This window comes from Drosophila serrata, unplaced genomic scaffold, assembly GCF_035046125.1.
Source record: "Drosophila serrata isolate PLE 108 unplaced genomic scaffold, ASM3504612v1 contig_272, whole genome shotgun sequence".
NCBI lineage: Eukaryota > Metazoa > Arthropoda > Insecta > Diptera > Drosophilidae > Drosophila > Drosophila serrata.
The window spans coordinates 11,085,085-11,112,765 of NW_028257170.1; the positions used below are offsets into that span (position 1 = coordinate 11,085,085).

At 38.1% G+C, this 27,681-nt stretch overlaps 3 protein-coding genes across 7 annotated transcripts; 1 reads left to right on the forward strand and 2 right to left on the reverse strand.

Moving 5' to 3' along the window:
* Window positions 1-302: 302 nt before the first annotated feature.
* On the forward strand, window positions 303-22,357 carry kug (FAT atypical cadherin kugelei). Of its 2 annotated transcripts, XM_020960871.2 has the most exons (22): window positions 303-1,741; window positions 5,874-9,326; window positions 9,496-9,602; window positions 9,656-9,863; window positions 9,937-9,998; window positions 10,066-10,221; window positions 10,283-10,658; window positions 10,758-11,766; window positions 11,824-12,009; window positions 12,073-12,247; window positions 12,309-12,571; window positions 12,631-13,366; window positions 13,418-13,595; window positions 13,652-14,092; window positions 14,183-14,583; window positions 14,644-14,952; window positions 15,262-20,575; window positions 20,634-20,915; window positions 20,975-21,163; window positions 21,648-21,677; window positions 21,897-22,028; window positions 22,102-22,357. In XM_020960871.2, the coding sequence occupies exons 2-22, from the start codon at window positions 5,900-5,902 to the stop codon at window positions 22,239-22,241; spliced, it is 14,121 nt and encodes a 4,706-aa protein (XP_020816530.2). In that variant the 5' UTR covers window positions 303-1,741; window positions 5,874-5,899; the 3' UTR covers window positions 22,242-22,357. The 2 variants fall into 2 exon arrangements, with proteins under 2 accessions (XP_020816530.2, XP_020816531.2); XM_020960872.2 differs by lacking the exon at window positions 21,648-21,677.
* A 393-nt stretch (window positions 22,358-22,750) lies between these two features.
* Window positions 22,751-26,205, reverse strand: LOC110190284 (dynein regulatory complex subunit 11). Of its 4 annotated transcripts, none has more exons than XR_015271920.1 (8): window positions 25,260-26,205; window positions 24,754-25,078; window positions 24,417-24,706; window positions 24,134-24,335; window positions 23,804-24,067; window positions 23,574-23,731; window positions 22,930-23,513; window positions 22,751-22,873 (listed from the first exon to the last, which is right to left on the reverse strand). XR_015271920.1 is itself a non-coding variant. In XM_020960660.2 (8 exons), exons 1-8 carry the CDS (start codon window positions 25,990-25,992, stop codon window positions 22,796-22,798), a joined length of 2,589 nt encoding a protein of 862 aa, XP_020816319.2. In that variant the 5' UTR covers window positions 25,993-26,205; the 3' UTR covers window positions 22,751-22,795. The 4 variants fall into 4 exon arrangements, 3 of the variants coding, with proteins under 3 accessions (XP_020816319.2, XP_086689897.1, XP_086689896.1); XM_020960660.2 differs by having other exon boundaries at window positions 24,134-24,290; XM_086833771.1 differs by having other exon boundaries at window positions 24,134-24,290; window positions 24,754-25,192; window positions 25,260-25,723.
* On the reverse strand, window positions 26,046-27,090 carry Lamtor1 (Late endosomal/lysosomal adaptor, MAPK and MTOR activator 1). The gene is made up of 5 exons (XM_020960662.2): window positions 26,935-27,090; window positions 26,708-26,871; window positions 26,516-26,649; window positions 26,384-26,454; window positions 26,046-26,284 (listed from the first exon to the last, which is right to left on the reverse strand). The coding sequence occupies exons 1-5, from the start codon at window positions 27,013-27,015 to the stop codon at window positions 26,192-26,194; spliced, it is 543 nt and encodes a 180-aa protein (XP_020816321.2). The 5' UTR covers window positions 27,016-27,090; the 3' UTR covers window positions 26,046-26,191.
* Between the last annotated feature and the right edge of the window lie 591 nt (window positions 27,091-27,681).

The window sequence follows — 27,681 nt, forward strand, 5'->3', positions numbered from 1 at the left end:
GAAATATATTTCACAGCCCCTGTTATTGTACACAGAATTTATATAACATATATGTTTTGGAAGTTTTAAGGAGCATATCTTTACTGTTAAAATAAAGGGAAATTTTCTATCAAATAGAAGAACGGGCTAACATTTACACATTGCAGTATGGCTGTTGTTTGAGGAGGGGAAATAGTGTTTTTTAACCGTCAGCCAACAGCGTATGAGTTCCATGTTGCAACAGGATGTCATACTTGAGGTTCAGTTCCAACCCGAAAGGACCTGCGTTGGCCCAAAGAGTCTCGTTTGCAAAATATCGAAACAGTTGAATTTCTGTTCTCATTGGCTGCGGTTTATGTTGGTTAAAGTCGCGGTATATTGTGTACGTCGGTAGCTTGCAGTTGAATGAAGGAAATGTGTGTTTCAATCAAAAGCCGCGCTATTCTTTTAATATGACTGCGAGGATACGCGTCAGTATGCGATTCAATAAATATTTCTATGCCAACACGCATTTCCAGTGCTAGTGATGTCCCTCTGTGAAATACAGAAATATGTACGTACGTATTGTGTGTACACCGCTCACTACAATAATATGGGTTTAAAATAAGTGTAAATGTGATAAAGATTGCATAATAGTGAGTGCTTGGGTAACTTCCCAAAACCCGTTGTTATTTCTAATAAATACCAGTGGATTGTGAAATAATAAAAATACCTTTAAGAGCCAAACAGTGCTACAAGTTAGTTGATTCTTTTAGTGAAAACTCGGAGCCATTACGATACGGATTATACGGAATGAAGGATTTCAAGTTTGTGTCTTGTCAGGACTTTAATTATGTTATTGATAAATATACATATTTTGGACCTTTTTCACAGAAGTACAAAAATATTGCCTATAAAAACCATATATGGATAGGCCAACATTCTTGGATTTAAAAATATTGTTCAAACTTTCAAGCATATTTTATTTATGGTGTTTTATTAGCTGAAATTATTTCCACCTAAGGGCATACATTACTTTGTTTATATTTTATTTTATGTATTTATGAAAAGCTTGTACTTGTAATCTCTTTACTTACATGGGACAGTCAGATGTTGTAAAAATCGAATATTTTAAGAACAGGGAGAAGCTTGTTTGAATGTAATTCAAAAAATTAGCGAGTATTTTTAAATTGTTTTATTTGGCACTGTGTTTGACAATGCGAGGGGAGCAAAATTTTTTTTATTCATTTATTGTCTATTTTACCTTAACGTATGCACATTTAAATAAGCGCCCTTAGCAGATCGCAATCGAGCTGTAATCGATCTAGAACTGGTCTATCGGCTTACCGAAACCAGGTGTGCCCGTATTGCCGACCCAGCAGTGTTGCGAATCGGAAACATATTTATTTGTTTGTAGTTATTTTTCCCCACTACTAGATTAAATTTCCAATCACAGTCTAAATTATTTATTTTATATGACCAAGATGGTCGATGCATCGGCTCCCTAAAAAAAATAATTTCTTGTTTCGCTCATCCAAAAAGATCGATTTAATCGATTTTAAAATCGAATTGTAGAAGAGAGCGGGCGGAGGGATCGTAGTTAATGGTGCATACATGCAGCTGGAAATAAATGTGTAATTATTGTGTGGAAGTGCTCCAGAATTGTGTGATGAATGAAAATATATCTAGATGCATGTGTGCGGTTCTAAATTAACGAAAAACCAACGAAACACCGAGTTCCACCGAAGTTGCTTGCGCAGTGGGAGCAACTTTTTATTGTAAGGTATATACCTTTTACACATACAAATGTATCTCCGTATGTTGGCCAAACAATTTTTTCAAGATTTACCTTTAACCGTGGTTTATGTATTAAACTGAGTTTTTACAAAGTGCTGCCTACACACAGTTCTTCGCGGCTGCGGCATGTGTGTTTATTTACCTTATCGAAAATTAGGCCCACGAAAAAGAGACACATGTTATCTGTGTACACCGCGGTACATATGCACATACAAACATACATATATATTTATGCAGCGAGCATTACATACCTATATATGTAAACGCTGCATTTCTATATAAATTTACGGGAAAAACAGTTGACCAAAGTTTTATTGTGGTTGTGATTTTGTGGATTGATTTTCAAAGTGAGAAACCAGACAAGTTGAAAAAGGGTTCAAATTGCGTAGGCGCGCGTTACACATATGTATTTACATTCATATGTATTTAAACACACTTGCAGATTTACCAAGTAATCGTTATGTTTTGGGATGAATAACAAGTTTTACCTTTGACTCATTCACCCTTTCTGAAGTGCTTAACTGCCGTTCGCTTCTTTCTTATAAATTACGGGCTTTATTACTCACATCAGTATGTATGTACATAAATACATATGCGGTTCACACCGAACCCATTTCGCAACCTTACTTTTCATGAATTCGGTTAACAGTGAAATTGTTTCGAAACTCCTTCCACGAACAAGTGGTTTGTTCTGGTAATTAATGGTGACATGACGCAATGCGAATCTCTTCGGCATCAATTTAAAAATTGTTCTTGTATTGTTCAGTCTCTGCATAAAACGTTTGTTTGGAAAACAGTCCCTGAAAATAAGAGAAAATATTGTGCAACCTAAGCGGTTTTCCACCAAAAATCACAGTTCTTGTACTGCGAGACAAAGGGTTTCTTTATCTGATAAAAGTGTGAAAAGTAAAGTTTAAAGTGTGATCTTTTTCCCCATGAATATGTAGAGATATTTTTGTTCTTAAAGTGTGCGGTAAATAACTTCGAGTTTTTTATTATCAATCAAAACGAATACAATTGTGATTTTGTGAATTTATTGCTACTATTTGGAAGTTCGTGGTAAAACTATTCTTCTGGCCAAAAAAAATTAAAAGTTTCCAGGGAGGTTCGAAGGATACGAAACCATCTCACTAGTTAAACAACTTCGAAGTCTTCCACCAATTGGTAGCGTCGTGTTTTTGGTTTTATACCTTTGTATAATGATACCTTTCATCATAATTTATAAATTAACATTAATTAATTTTGTTTTAAACTTTTTTATTTATGATTACAAGGGAAATTTATTAAATTTCAATATTTGTATGTATGCACATTTGTGATTTGATAAACATGAATTAATTAATAATACACAATTTGATGATTTGATTTTAAAAAAATTCAACATTTCCGTATTTTTAAAAATAATAAAAACAAATCCTTTTATACAATCAATAATAAAGACAAAATAAGAAGTAAAAAAAATTCTTGATTTAAACAGAACCAATATTAAGCCATACTTTTAAATATAAAATCAGCATAATTAAAATGTCTTAGCTACAACTTCCGTAGCATGAAATACGGAAACTTAAGTTTTATAAATCTCTTTTTGGAATTAATACATTTAACAAGTTATACTTAACCATTTAGAGCGTGGTGTTACTGATCCGAAACATACCGTTTCAATACGATTATTTATACATGTGCATCATAGAATTGTTAAAAATAACATATATTTAACGCTATCTAAACCAATTATGTTTTTATAACATGCGCTGGTTATGCAAAATAATGGGTAAAATTATGATCAACATCCAACCCATTGAATTTAAAAAAGCTAATTAATCTAAATAGCTTCAATTATTTAAATGTCATGGATGAAAATAATATATGCACTTATAGATTGTCATGTTCATGTAATTGTTGATTTAAATTTCGATTGTTTTGAGTTCATTATTTCAAAGGATACTTAATTAAAAATTCATATATCTATATTTCTATAGTAAAAATAATAGTGAAAAAGTAGTCAATTTAAGTGTTTACTATTTATTTTTTATTAAGGGGTTTTATAGTATAGCAACAGATATTCTAATTTAAGTCAGAAGTTTGCAAGACGGTGAAAGAGACCATATCATATATGTACATATGTACATATGTATGTATATTCTTTATCAGAATTGGCAGTCGAGTTGATTTAGCCATGTCTCTTTGCTGCTGTTTCTACTTAAACTAGTTTTTATGTTTTAGAGTATAAATAAAACATTTTAGGGTTTCTTTCTTCTATTGCAGGAAGTCACATGTCGAAATAATCTAATATGCCAGATTAAACCACCATATATAATATTATGGCTAGCTTATAGAAACAATTTGATTTTTGTTCTAACCGGAACAGTATACATATAAATTTCAGCTTTAGATTTCTTTCTTGTTTAACATTCAATTTGTTATACTTGAGAAGTAAAAGTCCATCATTTGAGCGGTATATAAAAATATGGAAAATAATAAAATATAAACCAATTTGAGAGAAAGAATGAACAACTTAATAAAATAGCTTAGTCACTGATAAAGCAACGCAAGCAGATGTTTTCAAAGTAAAATCTGGGTCAAATCGATTTCGGAAGATGTACTTTAAGGCCGTCTTCACAGCTTTTTGATTTGCTGAAAAGTGATTGTTTAAAATAATCAAATCAAATCTGATCAATCTGCATATTCATAATAAATATTTTAATATAACTAATTTCACCATACTTTTCATATAACTTTTCTTGAATTTCCCCTAATATGTTTGTGCTTAATATTATTATTAATTGCCTTAATTTACTATGTTCTCTGAAAATAAGTAAAAGATAAGTGCACATAAATCAAATGCTTCAGTTTTGTTTCCATATCGAAATATTATTACTTATTAATATTTTAGCTAGTTAAGCTTTAAACAAAATGAGGAGTTAGTGCTAAAATTTTGTTTAATTTTAAGAGAAAAATATTTGCAAAAGAAATTCAACTGTCAAAATAGCCAAAATGATAATATTTTAGTGCAGCTTATATTAGCTTTTGTTTTTAATAATTTCATTTCAAAATGGATAAAAAAAAAAAATATATATATATATATATATATATATATATCTATAAAATACGTTATAAGCGTATTTAAGGTTTATAATAATTTTTTTCTTCATTTTTAATGCAGAATATTAAACTTAAATTTAGATGAAGATCATTAAAAAGTCAATTAAATTCCTTAAGATTTGTGAAATGTTATGAGTAATCTGATTTCAAGAAAGTGTCTGTCCCGCGTGTTTAGGTATTATAAATTTATTAAAATGGAAAATTTTTAACGGATAACACCTAAAGATACGTACATATGTATGTATTGAATTTAATTTTAATTTTATAATAGTTGGACCATTTAATTAGATTTTTTTTTTATTTCGATTGTAACTTATTTTTGTTTTAAGAAAATGTGTTACTGCTATTTTTAACGTAAACGCAAACCTCGGCCTTGAACACAAAATTAGCCCCTTTTTCGGTATATTCCATGGTGTTTGCCAACGTATCGGTCGATATGGCGGCGATTTCACATCGTACGTGTTTTTTAGTTTAGCTGTGGCATCAGTATGTACTTTTGATTTCGAATAGAACAAACTAGGTCTGGTGGCGTCAATTCAGATGATTTCGGGGGCCAGTTAAAATCAACGTTTATCAATATGACTTAGCTGAATCTCCGCCATTTGAATGTTTCATTTGGCATAATCGACACGACCCAAATTAATTTCTGGGTTTAGTTTGTGTACCGTTTGAATTTTCTTTTTATCGACACAAATTATGCGTCGGTGTAGGGTCCAAGTTATGTCCTGGCAGGCATTACTAACATTACCAGAGTTCATAAAAGTTCTTATGCTGTTATCACTGGGAGAACTTTAAATTTTTTGTTGAATATTTTGAGAAGTTAGTTGAAAGTAAAGTTGGATTGTTCTCGAATAACCCTTTTAAAGCGGTATGTTAAACATTAAATGGCCCACCGTGTAATAATATCGAAGGTTATAACTTCTAAAAGTAATTCAATAGTATAAGCGACTTTAAATTTAAGTCAAAAGATATTTTAAAATATTTTCTAATATATGTTTTATTGGTTTGTCTTACAGGATATTATGTGAAATGAGCGCAGTATATGTTTACTATGAAGATTAAAAAATATGTAACTCCTGTAAAAAGAAAAGATTTCACTATATTCCAATGGATTTCACTGCTGTGTAGTCTATGGCTAATTCCAACTGTACAAAGCAAATCCGATGGCAAGCACACAGCGCCCCTCGAATATAGACTAGAGAACCAATTGGAAAATCTATATCGCTTTAGCCACAATGTATATAATGTTACCATACCAGAAAATAGTCTGGGTAAGACTTACGCTAAGGGAGTATTGCATGAAAGACTGGCCGGCATGAGAGTTGGCTTGAACGCAGAAGTTAAGTATAGGATAGTGAGCGGCGATAAGGAGAAGCTATTTAAAGCTGAAGAGAAACTGGTCGGAGACTTTGCCTTCTTAGCTATTCGAACTCGAACAAATAACGTTGTGCTAAACAGAGAAAAAACTGAAGAATACGTAATAAGGGTAAAAGCACATGTACATTTGCACGACAGAAATATATCAAGCTATGAAGCGGAAACGAATATTCACATTAAAGTATTGGATCGCAACGACTTGAGTCCATTATTTTACCCAACCCAATATACTGTAGTTATTCCAGAGGACACTCCAAAATATCAAAGTATTCTAAAGGTCACCGCGGACGATGCAGATCTCGGGATCAATGGCGAAATTTACTACAGTCTGCTAATAGATAGCGAGTATTTCGCCATCCATCCAACTACTGGTGAAATCACCCTTTTACAGCCACTTCAGTATGCGGAAAACTCGCACTTTGAGCTTACGGTCCTCGCCTATGACAGGGGATCTTGGGTGAACCATCAGAACCACCAGGCGAGCAAGGCCAAGGTGAGCATTTCGGTGAAACAGGTTAACTTTTATGCTCCGGAAATCTTTACAAAAACCTTCTCGAGCGTGACGCCAACATCGAATCCATTGATATATGGCATTATTCGGGTAAATGATAAGGACATTGGGGTAAATGGAAATATTGGACGACTGGAAATCGTCGATGGCAACCCGGATGGCACGTTTCTCCTAAGATCCGCAGAGACCAAAGACGAGTACTATATCGAATTAAATCAGTTTGCGCACCTAAGTCAGCAGCATTTTATTTACAATTTAACCTTACGAGCGGAGGACTTGGGAACTCCACGCAGATTTGCCTACAAATCAGTACCGATACAAATTAAGCCCGAGAACAAAAACATTCCTATTTTCACACAAGAAATCTACGATGTCTCCATTCCGGAAACGGCCCCCATTAACATGCCTGTGATAAGGCTAAAAGTAAGCGATCCTGATTTGGGAAAGAATGCGCTGGTCTACTTGGAGATCGTTGGTGGCAACGAAGGCGATGAATTTCGCATTAATCCAGACTCCGGAATGCTGTACACCGCCAAGCAGCTCGACGCCGAAAAGAAGTCTAGTTATACATTAACCGTCTCGGCCATTGACCAGGCCAACGTTGGATCCCGTAAGCAATCCTCGGCGAAGGTGAAAATCAGCGTGCAGGATATGAACGACAATGACCCGATTTTCGAGAATGTAAACAAAATGATAAGTATCAACGAAAACAACTTGGCTGGCTCCTTCGTTGTGAAGCTCACAGCCAAGGACAGGGACTCTGGTGAAAACTCGTACATATCTTATAGTATTGCCAATCTCAATACGGTGCCCTTTGAAATCGACCACTTCAGCGGTATTGTTAAGACCACCTCTCTCATTGACTACGAAACAATGAAGAGGAACTATGAACTGATAATACGGGCATCGGATTGGGGATTGCCGTACAGAAGGCAGACGGAAATTAAACTTTCCATCGCCATCAAGGACATTAACGATAACAGGCCTCAGTTCGAGCGCGTTAACTGCTATGGAAAAGTTACTAAATCGGCCCAGATGGGCACAGAGGTTTTCGTTACCTCCGCCATTGACTTCGACGCAGGCGACATTATTTCGTATCGGTTGAGCGACGGGAACGAAGATGGGTGCTTTAGCTTAGATCCTTCCACCGGTGCCCTGTCCATTGCCTGTGACCTGATGAAAACATCTCTGACAAATCGTGTCCTTAAAGTATCTGCCACCGATGGAACTCATTTCTCCGATGATCTGATCATAAATGTACACCTAATGCCCGAAGACTTGGGCGGAGATGCAAGTGTTTTGCATGGCTTTGGGTCGTTTGAGTGCCGAGAGACCGGAGTGGCCAGAAGGCTAGCTGAAACAATAGCATTGGCGGAAAAGAACAACGTAAAGAGTGTGTCGGAATCGGTGTTCAGCGACTTGTCCCTGACTCCCAGTCGATATGGCCAAAATGTGCACAGACCTGAATTCGTAAACTTTCCGCTGGAGTTGTCTATAAACGAAAGTGTTCAGTTGGGCGAAACCGTGGCGTGGATAGAGGCCAAGGACCGAGATTTGGGCTACAATGGCAAACTGGTTTTCGCCATTTCCGACGGGGACTATGATTCCGTTTTCCGAATCGATCCCGACCGCGGCGAGCTTCAGATAATTGGCTATTTAGATAGAGAACGTCAAAATGAATATGTCCTAAACATCACCGTCTACGATTTGGGCAACCCCATTAAATCAAATTCAAAAATGCTTCCGATTTCGATCCTTGATGTGAATGACAATCGCCCGGTCATACAGAAGACTCTAGCGACCTTCCGGCTGGCGGAAAGTGCCAGGATAGGCACTGTGGTGCATTGCATACATGCCACGGATGCGGACTCGGGTGTAAATGCTCAAGTGACTTATGCCTTATCCGTTGAATGTAGTGATTTTGCGGTCAATGCTACTACAGGCTGCATTCGGCTAACAAAGCCACTCGATCGCGAAAGACAGGACAACTATGCCCTACATATAACGGCGAAGGATGGCGGAAATCCAGTTCTATCCTCAGAGGCTCTTGTTTACGTTCTGGTCGATGATGTCAATGACAACGCCCCGGTTTTTGGAGTTCAAGAATATATATTCAAAGTACGCGAAGATATTCCACGAGGAACTGTATTGGCCGTAATAGAAGCAGTCGACGATGACATTGGCCCGAATGCCGACATTCTCTTCTCTCTTAAGGAAGAGACGCAGGATGAGGAGCTGTTTAGGATCGATAAGCACACGGGTGCGATTAGGACACAAGGAAATCTGGACTATGAGAACAAACAAGTGCATAATCTCATTGTTAGTGCCATTGATGGCGGCGACCCTTCCTTGACATCCGATATGCCCATAGTGATAATGATCATCGATGTCAACGAAAATCGTTTCGCTCCCGAATTCGATGACTTTGTGTATGAAGGGAAAGTAAAGGAGAACCGACCAAAGGGAACATTTATAATGAATGTTACTGCTCGCGACATGGACACAATTGACCTAAACTCGAAAATAACGTATTCCATCACCGGTGGCGATGGCCTTGGCATTTTCGCTGTCAATGATCAAGGTTTGTTTCGTTTTTTGTAATATTCTTTAACAAAAAGAAAATATAAGCTTTAAGAAACATAAAGCACATCCATATCTCAAAGCTTATATTCTGTTTTTTTCTTTAACCATCTTTTAAACTCATGTTGTTTTGTTTGAAACATTTAAAAATCTGTATATAAATATTTCAGGTTCAATAACTTCCTTATCGCAACTTGATACGGAGTCGAAATCCTTCTATTGGCTGACACTATGTGCCCAGGACAGTGCCATTGTTCCACTTAGCAATTGTGTTGAAGTAAGTGTGCATTCAGTGCATCGAGTTCATTGTTAAAAATGTATCATACCTAGGTTTATATCGAAGTCGAGAACGAAAACGATAACATACCGCTGACGAGCAAGCCAGTTTACTATGTAAATGTTACGGAGGCGAGTGAGGAGAACGTCGAGATCATTACCCTGAATGCCGTAGATCCAGATATTGATCCTGCACAGTTTATTACCTACAGTATTGTATCTGGAAACCTGGTCGGCTACTTTGAAATTGACTCAAAAACAGGTAAAAAGATCGATTGTATGATGTCGGAACGTAATATTAATTTCATTTTTATTTGGTTAATTTTTATTACTAGGAGTAATTAAGACCACAGAGCGCAAATTGGATAGAGAAAATCAGGCAGAACACATTCTGGAGGTAATATAATATATGATGGTATATTAAATATTGAGTGCTTCATTGACTCACACTTAATTCTTGTCAGGTTGGTATATCAGATAATGGATCACCTGTGCTATCATCTACTTCGAGAATCGTTGTATCAGTCCTGGATATTAACGATAATAGTCCGGAGTTTGACCAACGGGTTTACAAAGTCCAAGTTCCATCTTCAGCCGTTGTGAACCAGTCCATATTTCAAGTAATTAATAATTTATATTTACCATTGCAAATCCAAAATTAAGTTTAATAATACTTAACAGGTCCACGCTATTGACAACGATGATGGCGAAAATGGACGTATTTCATATTCTATCAAGTCAGGAAAGGGTAAAAATAAGTTTCGGATCGATAGCCAGAGGGGACACATATATATAGCTAAACCATTGGAGTCCGATAATGAGTTTGAAATTCACATAAAAGCTGAAGACAACGGGATTCCGAAAAAGAGTCAAACCGCCCGAGTTAATATAGTTGTAGTTCCTGTTAATCCCAACTCGCAGGCGGCACCCTTGATAGTAAAGAAGTCTACTGAAAACGCTGTCGTTGATCTCACGGAGAATGATAAGCCAGGCTTCTTGGTGACTCAAGTGCTGGCTGTCGATGACGACAACGACCAACTATGGTACAACATTTCAAGTAAGTACAGCGAATGTTTTATTGAAATATTTAAGAATTTATTTGTTTCACGTTAGCATTTATCTTTTAACATAAAATCTTTTTTTTCTTTTTTTGTAGGTGGCAATGAAGACAACACTTTTTATATTGGCCAAGACAACGGAAACATTTTGCTTTCCAAGTATCTGGACTATGAAACAAAAAAGTCCTATAATCTAACTATAAGTGTGACTGATGGGACATTCACATCGTTTACTAATCTCCTGGCTCAAGTTATTGATATCAATGATAACACGCCGCAGTTCGCAAAGGATGTATACCACGTGAATATATCGGAAAATATTGAAGAGGAATCGATTATTATGCAGCTGCACGCAACTGATAGGGACGAAGATAAGAAGCTATTCTATCACCTACATGCCACACAGGATCCGTCATCCCTGGCCTTGTTTCGGATCGATTCCATCAGTGGAAATGTAATTGTCACGCAAAGACTGGACTTTGAGAAGACCGCCCAACACATTCTGATTGTCTTTGTCAAAGATCAAGGCGCTCCTGGGAAAAGAAACTACGCCAAAATCATTGTAAATGTCCATGACCATAACGACCATCATCCGGAATTCACCTCGAAAATAATTCAAAGCAAGGTCCCAGAGAGTGCAGCGGTGGGCTCCAAGCTGGCCGAAGTGAGGGCCATCGATCGGGACAGCGGTCACAATGCTGAGATCCAGTACTCGATAATAACGGGGAACGTGGGAAGCGTGTTTGATATCGACCCAATCTTTGGAGTGATAACGCTGGCCGGCAGCTTGAACATTAACAAGATCCAAGAGTATATGCTTCAAGTGAAGGCAGTAGATATGGGTAGTCCTCCTCTCTCGTCGCAAATACCCGTTCACATAATTGTCACCATGTCGGAGAACGACCCGCCAAAGTTCTCGACCAACAACATTGCCATTGAAATATTCGAAAACCTTGGCATTGGAACCTTTGTAACCCAAGTCGCCGCTCGATCGTCCTCATCCATTTTCTTTAATATTATTTCTGGCAACGCAAACGACAGCTTTCGTATTAACCCATCCACGGGAGTTATTGTTATTAACGGAAATATCGACTACGAACTAATCAAGTGAGCAAATGCGAGTCATAACTTGAAACTTAATTTTAAGTTATTATTTTCTTCCAGGGTATTTAACCTTACTGTTAAAGGTACCAATATGGCAGCTGAGTCCGCCTGCCAAAACGTAATAATACATATCCTAGACGACAACGATAATATTCCGTATTTTGTTCAAAATGAATATGTGGGAGTCTTATCTGAATCCGCCGAAGTAGGATCTTATGTACTTAAAGTACATGATTCAACAAAAGAGTGAGTATTATTTTGTTTCCAAAAAAAGGAATGCATACAATTGCAATTATTATTTTTTTTTAGTCATTTAACATTACAAGTGAAGGATGCCGATGTCGGAGTAAATGGAATGGTTGAATACCATATAAACAACGATCTGGCTAAAAGAGTGTTTAAAATAGATTCGACCACTGGCGCTATAGAATTGTTAAGACTTTTGGATTATGAAACGAAGTCTAGCTATACATTTGATGTTACTGTAAGGATAGTCGGACCAACATTCTTAGCAATATTTAATCAGAAAATATTATCTATTTTAGGTTAGTGACATGGGCAAACCCAAATTACATTCCACGACAACAGCTCACGTGACAATACGCGTTATTAATGTCAACGACTGTCCGCCAGTATTTAACGAGAGAGAACTTAATGTAACACTGTTCCTGCCAACTTTTGAAAACGTGTTCGTTGCTCAAATTAATGCAAAGGATGCTGATAATGATACCTTACGCTTCGACATTGTGGATGGGAATTCCGATGAATGCTTTCAAATAGACAAATACACTGGGATTTTGACAACACGGTAAATAGAAGCACTTGAGAAAAAATATACAAAATATCTATAATTAAAACTTTTTGCAGGAATTTTGAAATTTTAAACAATCAAAATGATCACAATGATTATAACTTGCATGTTCGTGCCTCTGACGGAATATACTCGGCCATTTTAATCGTAAAGATACGGATTGTTTCTGCCGCGGATTCAAACTTTGCATTTCAGAGAGAATCCTACAGATTTTCGGCATTCGAAAATAACACTAAGGTGGCGACAATCGGACTTGTTAATGTGATTGGAAACTCGCTGAACGAAAATGTCGAGTACAGAATCTTGAATCCAACGCAGTTGTTCAATATCGGAATAAGTTCAGGAGCTCTAAAAACCACAGGAGTGATTTTCGATCGTGAAGCACAGGATTTGTACAGGCTTTTTGTTGAAGCCAAGTCCGTTGTAGTACTTGACGGACTGAATGCGAGTGTGCGCCGAGCAGTTACTTCTGTATACATATCCGTCTTGGACATAAATGACAATTGTCCCTTGTTCGTCAATATGCCCTATTATGCCACTGTTTCCATAGATGACCCGAGAGGTACGATTATAATGCAGGTCAAGGCTGTCGACTTGGATAGTGCCGAGAACGGCGAGGTTCGTTATGAGTTGAAAAAGGGAAATGGTGAATTGTTCAAACTGGATCGAAAGACGGGAGAGTTGTCCATAAAACAACATGTTGAAGGCCATAATAGACATTATGAATTAACTGTTGCTGCTTATGATGGTGCGATTACTCCGTGCTCTTCAGAAGCTCCACTTCAGGTTAAGGTGAGTCTCAAGGCCTAGAATTGGTTCAGGTAATACAATGTAATTTTTCAGGTAATTGACCGCTCCATGCCCATATTTGAGAAGCAGTTTTACACTGTGAGCGTAAAAGAGGATGTGGAAATGTATTCGGCCCTGTCCGTATCCATTGAAGCCGAAAGTCCCTTGGGAAGGAGTCTTATTTACACAATTTCATCTGAAAACCAATCGTTCGAAATTGATTACAACACAGGTAACTTGTTAAAAAATTTATTGCATTGTTGTTTTAATATTTTCTCTTGCTTGCAGGATCAATTTTCGTGGTAAACGAACTGGATTATGAAGAAAAAAGTAGCCACGATGTTTCAATTCGAGCAACCGATAGTCTTTCTGGAGTTTTTGCCGAAGTCGTTCTATCTGTCTCTATTATTGATGTAAATGACTGCTATCCAGAGATTGAGAGTGATTTATACAATATAACCATTTCGGAAAATTCTTCATTTGGAACACAAATTTTAAAAATAAATGCAACCGACAAGGACTCGGGTGCCAATGCGAAACTCTCCTATTACATTGAATCAATTAATGGACAAAACAACTCCGACCTGTTCTATATAGATGTCACAGATGGAAATCTATACCTGAAGACTCCTTTGGACTACGAGCAAATCAAATACCACCACATTGTTGTTAATGTAAAAGACCATGGATCGCCATCACTAAGCTCAAGATCGAACATATTCATAACAGGTATGAACATGAAATTAAATAATAATTCATTCTATAGAATTATGTTCACAATTTTATAATCTCTTACATTTTCTATGTATATTTTTGCAGTTAAAGACTTGAATGATAACCCTCCATGCTTTGTCGAGCCATCGTACTTCACCAAACTATCCGTTGCAGCCGTTCGTGGACAGTTTGTTGCCTTACCTAAGGCATACGACAAAGATATCTCCGATACTGATTCGCTCGAGTACAAAATCGTCTACGGAAATGAACTGCAAACGTATAATATTGATAAACTTACTGGCGTAATATCTCTACAAAACATGCTAAATTTCACCGATAAAAGCAGCACAGTTTTAAATATTTCGGTTTCGGATGGAGTTCATACCGCATACGCACGTTTGAAAATATCACTACTACCGGAAAACATGTATAGTCCGCAGTTTGATAAGATGGCATATGAGGCGAAAATTCCGGAAAATCAGTTGCATGGCCATAACATAATAACGGTGCGTATTAATGAATATTATTTATGGTTGTCTGTTACAATAATATACGTATTATTGCAGGTGAAAGCATCCGATGCGGATTTTGGCCCGTATTCAAATCTTTATTATGAGATAGTTTCTGAAGAAATGAAAAAGTTCTTCCTTATTGACCAAACAACGGGTGTGATTACCTCAAGAGTTACGTTTGATCGTGAGAAAAGGGATGAGTATGTGGTCCTCGTGAAGGTATCTGATGGCGGCGGTAAATTTGGATTCGCATCGGTCAAGGTCATAGTTGTTGATATCAATGATAACGTTCCATATTTCCTATTGAAGGAATACAAAATTGTTATAAGCACAGCGGCCGAAGCAAACAAAACTATTTTAACGGTAAGTTCGGCTTAATTTATATCTAAGAAAGGGGCTACGAAAAGTGTGTGTAAAAAATAAATGTATTATATCGTCGCCGGGAATCAGCAGGGTATTGTAATCTGAAATACTGTCGTGGAATGGTGTGCCAAGAAGTTTAACGATTGGTATAGAACGATTGGAAGATAGTGTTTGTAACCGTGGGCAGTTCTGTGCCTTAAACTAACTATTCCTTACCCTTTTTATCAGAGTAAATTTTTAAATATATTTATAACTTAGCAGTAAAATCATTATTTTTAAGATGTGTATCAATATATATTTCTATTTTAGGTAAAGGCAAAAGACGATGATATAGACGATAATGGATCTGTCAGCTACCAAATTTTTGAAAAGTCTATCGATAAAGCATCTATAGATGTAATTGAAGTTCACGAGAATACTGGAGATGTTCTACTCAAGCAAGATGCGGCAACCCTTGGCGTTGGTTCTTTTCAGTTCTTTCTTCGTGCCTCCGATCATGGAGAACCAAAGTTTCATTCCGAAGTACCAGTTTCAATCGAAATAATTGACACTGATGCGAGCAGCATTCCTCTATTCGAAAAGCCTTCAATTCTGCTTAAGATAATCGAATCTACGCCACCGGGAACCGTTCTAACCAAACTACATACTATCGGAAACTTTACATTTAAATATGCAATAGCAGCCGAACAGGACAACTTCATGATATCGGATAACGGAGAGCTAATCCTTCAGCAAACGCTGGACAGGGAGCAAAGAGAGTCTCACCATCTAATTGTCGTAGCGGAAACAGCTACCGTTCCGGTTCTTTTTGCTTATGCTGATGTATTGATCGATGTGAGAGACGAAAATGACAATTACCCCAAGTTTGACAATACGTTTTACAGTGCTAGTGTGGCAGAGAACAGTGAAAAGGTTATTTCGTTGGTAAAAGTGTCGGCCACAGATGCTGACAGTGGGCCAAACGGCGATATTCGCTACTACCTAGAAGGTGATACCGAAAACATCCAAAATATATTTGACATTGACATTTATACTGGCTGGATAACTCTGCTTACCTCCTTAGACCGAGAGGTTCAATCTGAGTATAATTTTAAGGTAATTGCCGCGGATAATGGACACCCAAAACATGATGCCAGAGTACCTGTAACAATCAAGATTGTCGATTACAATGACAACGCACCTACATTTAAACTGCCTATTGAAAGACTGTCTGTTTTCGAGAACGCCCTTCCCGGAACTGTTTTGATCAACCTAATTCTAATTGATCCGGATATCGAGAAGCAGGAGATGGACTTTTTCATCGTATCCGGTGACAAGCAGGCACAGTTTCAGATCGGTAAAAGCGGAGAGTTATTTATTGCCAAACCATTAGATCGCGAGCAATTAGTGTTCTACAACCTAACTATAATTGCCACTGATGGAAAGTTCACTGCCAAAGCAAACGTAGAGATAGACGTAAAAGACATCAATGACAATATGCCTTACTGCCTGAAGCCGCGCTACCATATCGCAGTTAACGAATCGATCGCCATTGGAACAGTCCTAGTTGAAATTAAAGCCGTTGACTTTGATTTGCAAAGCAAACTTCGGTTTTATCTCTCGGGCAAAGGTGCTGACGACTTCACCATTGGAAAGGATAGTGGAATCCTAAAAGTTGCCAACGCACTCGATCGAGAAAGTACGCCTAGGTACAAATTGGTAGCTCACGTCCAGGATGGAAAAGACTTTTCGCAAGAATGCTTCTCCGAAATTATCGTTACAGTAAATGACATCAACGATAATACTCCCGTTTTCTCGATGGCTCAGTATAGGGTTAGCGTCCCGGAAGATGCTCAACTAAATACACTGATCACTAAGGTGCACGCAATGGATAAGGATTTCGGTGTCAATCGACAAATCAAATACTTTTTGATGGGCGAAAATCATGACTATTTCCAAATTTCCAAAACAACCGGTATTATTAAGCTGGACAAGAACCTTGATCGCGAAACAATTTCTCTATTTAACCTAACCGTCAAAGCTGAGGACTGCGGAGTACCTAAGTTGCATTCCATTGCCACCGTGGCTGTAAACATATTGGACATCAATGATAATCCACCCGAGTTTAGTATGCGACAGTATTCTTGTAAAGTTTTCGAAAACGCTACCCATGACACCGAAGTCTGTACTGTCTATGCCGCCTCAATAGACATTGGTGTGAACGCGGACATTCACTACTATATAATGAGTGGCAATGAGCAGGGCAAGTTCCAAATGGATTCTGCGACGGGTGTGTTATCCCTGAACGCAACGTTGGATTACGAAATGTCGAAATTTTACTTTCTGACCATACAAGCAATCGATGGGGGAACGCCACCTCTGAGCAATAATGCATATGTCAATGTTTCTGTTCTGGATATTAATGACAATAGCCCCAAGTTTCTGCAGAACTTGTATCGCATAAATGTAAACGAAGATATTGCGGTGGGATCGAAGATCGCTGTAGATGTCAAGGCCACAGATGAAGACTCTGGAACCAATGGTCTGGTGAGTTACAGCATTGAAAAGGGCGATAACATTGGCCAGTTCTCGATCGATATTAAAAACGGAACATTAAGTGTATCACGACCTCTGGATCGCGAGACAATTTCGCACTATAGCTTAGAAATTCAAGCCTGTGACCAGGGAACCCCTCAACGCTGCAATAGTGTGCCAGTGCACGTAAATATTTTGGACACAAACGACAATCCCCCCGTGTTCTCCAGTTCAAATTATAGCGTTATGCTTCAGGAAAACCGACCACTGGGCTATATATTCCTTACATTCAAAATATCCGACGCAGACGAATCACCCAATACTACGCCATACACATTCGATATTCGGTCTGGGAATGAGGCAAGGCTCTTTCGCCTGGAGCAAGATGGCTCCCTCAGTACGGCCTCGCGGTTCAACCACAACTTGCAGGATGAATTCGTGATTCAAGTTCGCGTTTTTGACAACGGCACACCGCCACTGTACTCCGATGCTTGGGTCGTAGTGAAAATAATTGAGGAAAGCCAATATCCACCAATAGCCACACCCTTGGAAGTAACAATAAATTCATTCGAGGACGACTTCTCCGGTGCATTTATTGGAAAAGTTTATGCCACTGACCAAGACAAGTACGACGAACTGACCTTCAGCTTGATATCCGGTCCCGAAGACATGTATCAAAATGCAAAATTGTTCAACATTTCCACAAAATCGGGGAAAATCTATGCCATATCCAACCTTGACATTGGTCTCTACAAACTGAATATCTCCGTCTCCGATGGCAAATTCCAAGTCTTCACCATAGTCAAGATCAATGTGGAACTAGTAACAAACGACATGTTGAAGGAATCAGTTGTGATCCGTTTCAGCAGAGTTTCAGCATCTGAATTCCTGCTCAGTCACAGGAAGACCTTTATGCGCTCCATTCGGAATATCATGCGATGTCGCCAGAAGGACGTCATCTTGATCACACTGCAAACGGAAGCTCCCAAGCACTCTGCGACTGCCACGCGGCATGCTAGATCAGTTGACCCAAATTTGAATGTGGTGTTTGCGGTCCGAAAGCAGCAGATTATACCCGATTCCGACGAATTCTTCACTAGCGACGAAATCCGACAGACACTGATTGACAAAAAGAATGAGATTGAGAACGAAACCAACTTGGTGGTCGAGGAAATACTGCCATCCAGCTGTCAGAGTAAGCAAAACGCTTGTGTTCATGGAGAATGCAAGCAAATCTTGCGGATTCTGAAGAAGAACGTAACGACCACGTTTACGGATGTTATAAGCTTTGCCGCTCCCTCGTACAGTCAGGTTAACAGATGCGTCTGCAAGCCCGGATTCGATGGAAGGCATTGCAATGAGACGGTGAATGCCTGCTCCTCGGATCCCTGCTCTCCGCAAAGGATCTGCCTGCCATCTGGATCCGTTCTGGGTTACCAGTGCGTCTGCCCCAAGGGATTTTCGGGAACATACTGCGAGAGAAAGTCAACGAAGTGTAATAATGAATCCTGTGATCTCGGTCTTTTTACGGCCGTTTCCTTTGGTGGCAAGAGCTATGCCCACTATAAGATCAACAAAATGAAGGCAAAATTCGCTCTGGAAAACGAATTTTCGTATTCTTTGCAAATAAGAACCGTGCAGCAAACTGGAACCCTGTTATATGCCAGCGGTAAGGTGGATTACAATATACTGGAGATCATAAATGGGGCTGTGCAGTACAGATTCGATCTGGGTTCTGGCGAGGGCGTCATAAGCGTGTCGAGCATTTACATCTCGGACGGAGAGTGGCACGTGATCAGCCTGGAGCGATCCCTCAACAGTGCCAAGCTAATGGTGGACAACAAGCACGTCTCGCACGGCAGCGCTCCCGGTGTGAATGGAATTCTGAACATACAGTCAAATGATATCTTCGTGGGCGCCGAGGTTCGACCGCATCCATCGATAATTGGCTATGAGGATATTCAGCGCGGCTTTATCGGTTGCATGGCCAACATCAAAATCGCCAAGGAATCGTTACCGCTGTACATTTCAGGAGGCAGTACGATAGCTGCCCTCAAGAGATTCACGAATGTCGAGTTCAAGTGCGATCCGTCGAATGTGCTGGTTGTTTTGGGGATTTGCGGATCACAGCCATGTTCCAACAGCGGTATCTGCAAGGAACTCGGGGCTACCGACTTTGAGTGTGCCTGCCAGCCCAGATATTCGGGCAAACAATGCGAGATTGATCTGGATCCGTGCTCCTCGGGGCCCTGCCTATTTGGAGGGCGGTGCGATTATCATGGACCCAATAACTACAGCTGCACGTGCCCGATTCATCTGTCCGGAAAGAGGTGCGAGTACGGAAAGTTCTGCACTCCGAATCCGTGCAAGAACGGCGGTATTTGCGAGGAGGGCGATGGCATATCACACTGTATGTGCAGAGGCTACACAGGACCCACCTGCGAGATCGATGTGGATGAATGCGAGAATCAGCCCTGCGGAAACGGAGCCACATGTATTAATGAGCCTGGAAGCTTCCGGTGCATTTGCCCATCGTATCTCACAGGAGCGAGCTGCGGAGATCCACTGTATTCGAATTCGATTTCCACAAAGTTGAAAAACTTTTCTATGGAACATATAAGTGGAATTATATCTGGCTTAGCCGTGGTGTTAGTGGTCATAAGTTGTGCTCTTTGCTGTGTGGTTATTAGAAGGAGTTCCTCCTCGAAGCGAAGGAATAGGCTTGAAAAGGACAAGAGCAAGCCGTCGTACAAGGAGGCGAATCTGAACTCTCTGGTCGATAAAGACAATTATTGCAAGCCGAACGTTAAGTTGAGCAATTTGGAAGTCAACCAGCGTCCAATTAGCTACACAGCAGCGCCAAATGATAACCACCTCTTCCTAAGTAATAGGAATTTTGTCAACAATTTAGACATACTTCGAAGCTACGGTTCAGCCGGCGATGAGCTTGAAAATGTGCCATTTGAGTATCAGAAGGTCAATCGAAATAAGCAGCACGTCAACATAAACTCCTGTCATTCCGCCGCCGACGCAGATAACACCGCCTACAAACAGGAGTGGTGTGAGCAGATGCACCTGAGAACCTTTAGTGAAAATAAACTGAACAATGGTAAGCGCACCTCCTAAAATCCTAATGCGTTTAAAAATAAAACTTATTAAACTTTCAGAACTCAAGAGGGACTTCGGACCATCTGTTAGTCGCTTCTCGACTGGTAAATTGATCCAAGTTGAAATGCCAAACGTGTGCCACTCTTCCAGTGCGAATTTCGTTGATTATTCGGCTCTTGCCAATGGCCAATATCATTGGGACTGCTCCGACTGGGTTCGCAAAAGCCATAATCCCTTGCCAGATATCACAGAGGTTCCCGGTGCCGAAATCGCGGACTCGTCTAGCTTACATAGCAATGACAGCAATGAGTCCAAGTCGAAGAAAGCGTTTTTCGTTCACAGTAAGTATATGAAATAATTAAGCTGTGAGCCGCTTTTTCCTAACGCTTTTACCCATTAGGGGAAGATGGAGGTGTTGATCCGTCAAGGGATATAGCTGCACTGAATGAGGATATCGGATCGGAATATCTAGACTCGGAGGCAGAGAGCTGTTTGGAGCCGTTCATGTTGCCGATATCAAATAATCAGCCGCTTTCAAGACTGAGTTCTTTTAATAATATCGAGAATGAAGACTATAAATCAAATACAGGTAAATACACTTCTTCTTCAGGTGCATAAACACATTGTTTTGTTTATAAATTGTATACATTAGACTAACTTAAACTAGCAATTTCATTTCAAGCCGCAGAACAATAAGATTTATTTATCATGAATATCTGAATATATTTATTTTTTAATACTTTTTCTTTATATGCTCTACTATTATTCCCTCGAGTTTTAAAATATTTTTTAAAAATATTTTTGAAGTTCTGTAAATTAAAATTTTTCAAACTATAATTGTTTTTCATGTATGAGGAGGCACTGATCAAACAAGTGTGCCGTTACTTATTATTATAAGGTCTTAATTAAACCAATATGAAATAGATTATAAAATTATTTCTGTTTGTAACAATAGCAAGTAATTATACATATATGTTTTTTGTTTATTGTTTAAATATATATTATTTTATCTATCCAACATTAAAATGCTATCTGTGACTAATATACTTAACAACTTCATTTCATGCAATCAGTGCCTTTACCGTCGAAAGTTAGTCATTCGTGTAAGTTTCATATTTACAATGAATATTATTAATTCCTTGTTCCTTATCTTGTTAAAGTGATGTTGACTTCGAATGACCAAAAATTTTATTTTTTTATTTTACACATAAGCAGCAAAACGGTTTAAATAATGAATCATAAATAATGAGTAGTTTTTCTTAAAATATTGTTAACAAAACTTGAAAATATTTAACAAATTCCCATTTTAATTTACTTAACAGGCAAAGTATATTTAAGACATCCTGATTCATATTTACCTACGATGCATTTTCCAAGTGAAACGGATGGTGAGAGCTCAATGACCGAGGGGCCTATTTCAAGGAAGGAAATGAAAACCAGAAGGACGATAAGTGGTAAGTACATAAAGAAACTATTCATTTAAGGGATCGAATTTCCAAAGGTCGGATTTGTTTTCTATTCTTTCAGAAAATTCAGAGGAGGCATACCTATTTCCATGTGCTGTCGGAGAAATTGGCTCGAATAGCAATATTTCGGTTCGACTGTGCGAAATTGAAGATTCTGAGTTGGAGGAGTTTTTACCGCAACAACCACAAACCAACAATTAAATGACATGCTAAATATATAAGAACTACATTTTACACAAAATACTTGATTTCGTTATATACTATTTCCATAGGAAAAACTTTGGTTATATATTTTCAATAAAAAAAAAGTGACTATATTTGAATCGTTGAATAAGGAAAATATCTGGAAGTTATTGGCCATCAACTTCATTTCATATATTGTTATATTGTTGAGATGTGCCCGATATAAAAATTCTTAACTGATTCCTACCAAATTCTGGGTTATTTTAAACCTATTCGCAAAGAAATTCCATGGATACAAATTTATTGTCAAACAATTTTGAGCTTGGCATGTAAGGGAAAGAAAGAAAGTTTACTATTATCACGAGTGTTTCTATTAATTTCTTATTCATTTTACCTTCCTTATTTCTTAGGTAACGCATAGTAAGGCGTTGTCGTGGTGTCGCTGGTTTATATTTTAACAATGTGAACGGTTTTATTTAATAATTTATATTTTCTCAAGAAATTCTTGTCTGATTAAAACACGTGTATTTTAAATAAATCATTACATTTATTTCTTTTTTGCTTTCGCTAACTTAGCAGCGTATAAATTTATTTCTCGCTTTTTGTAGACTGTTGGATTTGCCAAACCATTTGTTAAACTTATCCATGAGCTAAAAAATATTTAAATTCGTGAAAAGTTTACGAAAGCTGAAAACAAGTAACTCACCTTCTGTTCTGGGGGAAATATGGGCGGATCATTTTTGGATAGGTAATATTCCAGGAACTCGTGGGGATCCAATGCTTCAGTTTTAAGTCGCATCTTACGCTCGACATTTAGTGTCTCCTTTACATTCTCAGTAATGTCGCCAGAGGTATATGCCTGCAAGACTCTCGCCAGTGCGGAATATGCGTATTCCTTCATGTCTTCTGGTGCGTTCTCAGTCATCAGTTCTAGCCAGAGCAGGAAGCTAGTGCCATAGTCGCACTTTGGTATTAGCAAGACCTTTTGGAACGCTTTTTTAATGCCTCCGGCGGCCGCCCAGGGCATGTTGCTCGTCCCGATGAGTACGATTTTATCTTGTTTCTTTAAAGGTTTTAAAATTTTTTTATTTAAGGAGGACCCGAGGAGTTTGGGCATAATGGCTCGGGATTCAGGCGGAACTTTCTTCCAAAATACGCGATGTGCCTCCTCGATATACAGGATAGTAGGCTGAAAAGCCTTTGCAACTTTCGTGATAACATGCAGGAAATATTTTAGATCATCAGCATATTTGTATGTCTTTTCGGGACTGAGATTCATAAAAACTGCGTCTGAAATAAAAATAATATTGATTAAACCACAGAAATTAAAAAATAAAAATATTTAGTTACTCAGTTCCGATGCTATAATTTGACACAATAATTTCTTTCCGCTATTTAGAGGTCCGATCAATAAAATTGACTTTGGTTTGGGAATGTCGAATTCGCCCATTCCCAACATTGACTCTTGAATGACCATTTTAATGTCACCTTTGGCTGGACCCAATGTACTGAGAGTAAAATAGATTAAATTGTTAAGTTTTATATACAATTTAAAGTTGTAAATGATAAAAAATACTTACGTCAAACCATCTGCGTCACGTGTGTCATCTGCCACAAAGTTAAAGTCCGCAATAAATTCATCGAAGTCTTTTCGAGCAACATCTTCAATGATTCCTTCGTCTTTTAACTCTTGGAACAAGGATTCCAGAGTCCTATCAGCCGTCATATCTTTGGGCACCCTCTTTTTCTTCTTTTTTTTCTCTTTAGGATACTTGACTTTTTGACGTTTATATTTTTCATTTTTATCTTTAGCCAAAGCTTCGCGAAGCAGTTCATATTCTACCCTGAAATACAAGAAATGTTAAGCATATTTATCGATTATTAATAATTATTTTCCAGCAATTTTGTACCTCATATACTCATCGACCAATCCTCTAACTTCCTGGTGTATTTTTGCCAGCTGCTCCTCTTTAACCCATTCTACGATTGGATCATGATTCTTGTTAAGGTATTCGTCAACATCTCTCCAGTCTTTCGCAAATGTTTCCATTGTTTCTTCCATATTTACTAGGGTTGTTAGGCAATATTTATAATCACTTTAGTTCAAAAATCCTGAAGAAATTGTATTTAATTTTGTTTATTTTGGGTTGTCTTTATTTTAGTGATAGTATAAAAAATTTTAAAATTGCTTACTTATTGGCTGGCTTGAAGCTAACTCATAGCCAATATCAATAACTCCTTGATCTCTTAGTTTCTTTCTGCGCTTGGCCTCTTTCATTAACATTAATTTAAGCTTTGCCTTCTTTTTCCGTTGATCCTGTTTTTCTTTTTCTCGTTTCTTCTTTTTTTCTTCCTTGGTCATCGGCTTTTTGCCAAGGGATTGCTGAAACTCTATTGGGTCCATTGTTTCGTCGATGACAACTAATACGGTTCCTTGTTTTACTGGAGGGGGATACGGGTGAAAGTCTTGTGTCTTGTCATAGCTGAAAACAGAAAGGCATTATTTGTTTCTACAAGAAAAAGAACGTACAATTCCTTAAACCAGGCTCGAATATGGTCAGATATGTCTTCCATCATCCATGGGCAACGGACCTGGAGGATTCGCGTACGCTCATCATTGATCAATTTAATAAAATCCTCATCCAGCTTCTTTTTAAGCATCTCCTTCTTGTACATATCCTCAATTTCGTTTTCTTTGTGGTTTGGTCGTTTCAGTTTTCTGACCTTTTTCATGCCGTATAGTTCTTCTTTAAACCTCTTCTTTATTTCAACAAATTTCCTCGTCTTGTATCCCCTCCACAGGCTTTGGATTTTGCAGGCAGCATTATTCCGCAGTATATTTAGATTTTCTTCATCTAAAAAACCAGGCTATTAATTCTTTACACATCTAAGCTTAATTTATATCATGTGAAGGTTAATGATTTTATTTTACAGAAATATTTAAGCCAGGAAAGAAGAAAACTTCCTTACTGTAAAAACCCATAGAGGGAGAACTATAACTATAGTTAACTTAATCTCAATAGTTATTTTATTTACCTTCCATTGCACCATCTGCCGCATCATCCCTTCTTCGTAAGTCTTCACAGGATTCGTCGGACTTGATGAAATCTGCTGAAAAAATTGTCCTCTTGACAGGAATACTCATAGCTTGATCAGGTTTGAAAGTGAATTTATAATTGATTTTGCTTCTTTGGTAGACCTTCAGAAACTTCTTATCATACTTGATGTTGGCCTTATACACGCGTGCACGACGGGCCCTTTCTTGTGCCTGAATTAGTTTCACAGCTTCAGTCACAGGCACCCAATCCTTGGCAGCCTTCACCTCTCTTTCCTCATCATTCATGTACAATTTGTTTTCGGCAAGTATATTTTGAACTTCTAAGGGTCTGCGGTATAGGAACTGTGGGGATCTCCATATAACTAGGTCGCGGGGCGTCAGCTTCCGCGCGATCAATGCCTTGTCTATGTATACATATTCGCTCATCTCCAGATCTTTCAGCTCATCCTTAAGTTTCATTAACTGCTGCGTAGCACTTTCGACCAAAGTGCGTACCACCGCTCGTTTTTGTACTTGGAACGTATTGTGGTAAATGAAGGTTAATTTATTAACCAGTTCAACGTACAATACGTATAGCTCCGAGAATATTTTAAATGATATGGCCTTATCCTCGGGCGGCTCAATTTTCTTCAGGCGATTCTGTTTCTTGAGAAGCTGGGAAATTTCTTTTCGGGTAGAGACCCAGTACTTATGATTTAAGTCGAAAGACATTTTACATTTCCGATGTATATATGTGTGTGTGTTATAAATAAGTCTGGGTAAGGTATGAATATAGATTGTATTTATTTGTATCCTCTGTACATTGAATGAAAAATATATCGGCTACCTGATAATTCAATGGTTACTTAGTACCAATATACCTTTTGATTTTGTATAAATTTATCACTGTATTTCACTTAAAGTAAGATGATCAGGGAATCCGAAACGGCACAACCACTGCCTCTTTGTGGTCGATCTGAATATGCGAAACACTGATGAGTGCTTTCTCAGTAAAGAGTTTCATCTGCAATAAAGCAGAAAAAAAAAATTCGTTTATAGTTTCATATATTTTAAGTTACGCCTCCACCTCCTTGATGTATGGTACATGTCGGCTTACACTTACTTGAGCTGTGTCCTCCACAGAAAGGGGCTTAGACAAATAGAATTGGTGACTGGGGACATCTTTAAGGAGACCTAAAATTGAAACAAATACAAGTTATTAAACTATAGCATTTAAGAGGAAATAAAGCTGAACCTTTCATGGAGATACTCGGATGCTGAACGTTGTTCCACTGCTGATGCAACCGCTGCGAGTACACCTTTATTCTGTCGTTGTACTCCTGGTGTTCCAAGCTGTGACAATCCATGGCCCCCACGTTAATCATGTTTCTGAAAAGCAAAAGATGTTCTTTGAAGATACAAGGAAAACTACACATGGAGTACATACATAGCCGTGTTCTGCACCAGTCTGGAGAGGGCGTTCTGGTCGTCCTTCTTGGGTAGTGAGTGGGCGTAATCGTTGCTAAGGCCATCGGAATTGCTCCTTCTGAGTGCCGGACTGTGGTTTACTGGATCGACCAAAAGGTGTGTCCTCTCGTTCGGCTCATTGGGCTGCGGGCGAAATACGCAATACAAACACTTTCAGTTGTTGGCGAACTCGGGCCAGCTACCTACCTGTGCACCAGCGTCCTCGGTGCACTGCCAACAGTTGCAGATCGAGGCGAAATAGTTCCAAACGGAGTGAACATAATCCATTGTAAATGCAATTGTTCTTTATGCAAGTATGTTGTTGATAATATAAAAATATCGATATATCGATATAAAAACTAAAATTTGTATCGTGAATTGCTTTTGAATATCGATATGCGATATTAAATTTAATTTAAAAACGTTTGAAGCCAGAAAAAAAATACAAGCGAAATAGGTCAAATTATGCATAAAGGTGGTGTAGGAGCTCAGCGGGAAGAAGTCAGAGGTCGTCACAAACACGGAACAACTCCGGCTGCTACAATTAGTGTGCCTAAATAACCGAATAGCCAAAAATTCCAAACACCAGTTAATGGGGGTATTCCAGGTATATTTCAAAAAGTATTGTGTCGTTCGTTTCATATCAGTTACATTTTAAAAAATCAAATTTGTGTATGTCCTAAAAAAAACGTTAATTTTCATCAAAATTTAAACACCTGGCATTCTTTTAAGACTTTAGCACGAACTCGGTGTAGTTACAATTTTGCTCTCTGTGTTCTGGCTTACTATTTTCGTTAAATGATTTTTAATTTGTTCATGTGTATTATTCTTACATGATACTTTCCAGAATACTTTTGGGAAAAACTCCTAATTCCAATTTACTAAAATTTTGATACAAAAAAACAAAGGAACTTAAATTTTGTACAAAAAATTCAAATATTTTATTCGTAATCT

Excerpts from the sequence above, each read along its gene's own strand:
- kug (XM_020960871.2), top strand. The coding sequence starts at position 5,900 with ATGTTTACTATGAAGATTAAAAAATATGTAACTCCTGTAAAAAGAAAA. Across the intron at positions 10,659-10,757 it reads ACTATGGTACAACATTTCAA|GTGGCAATGAAGACAACACT; the intron begins GTAAGTACAGCG and ends CTTTTTTTGTAG. Across the intron at positions 20,576-20,633 it reads TGAAAATAAACTGAACAATG|AACTCAAGAGGGACTTCGGA; the intron begins GTAAGCGCACCT and ends TTAAACTTTCAG.
- LOC110190284 (XM_020960660.2), bottom strand. The coding sequence starts at position 25,992 with ATGTCTTTCGACTTAAATCATAAGTACTGGGTCTCTACCCGAAAAGAA. Across the intron at positions 24,291-24,416 it reads AGCTTCAAGCCAGCCAATAA|TAAATATGGAAGAAACAATG; the intron begins GTAAGCAATTTT and ends TAACAACCCTAG. Across the intron at positions 24,068-24,133 it reads TTGGTCGATGAGTATATGAG|GGTAGAATATGAACTGCTTC; the intron begins GTACAAAATTGC and ends CTTGTATTTCAG.
- Lamtor1 (XM_020960662.2), bottom strand. The coding sequence starts at position 27,015 with ATGGATTATGTTCACTCCGTTTGGAACTATTTCGCCTCGATCTGCAAC. Across the intron at positions 26,872-26,934 it reads CCGAGGACGCTGGTGCACAG|CCCAATGAGCCGAACGAGAG; the intron begins GTAGGTAGCTGG and ends TTTCGCCCGCAG. Across the intron at positions 26,650-26,707 it reads CTGGTGCAGAACACGGCTAT|AAACATGATTAACGTGGGGG; the intron begins GTATGTACTCCA and ends TTTGCTTTTCAG.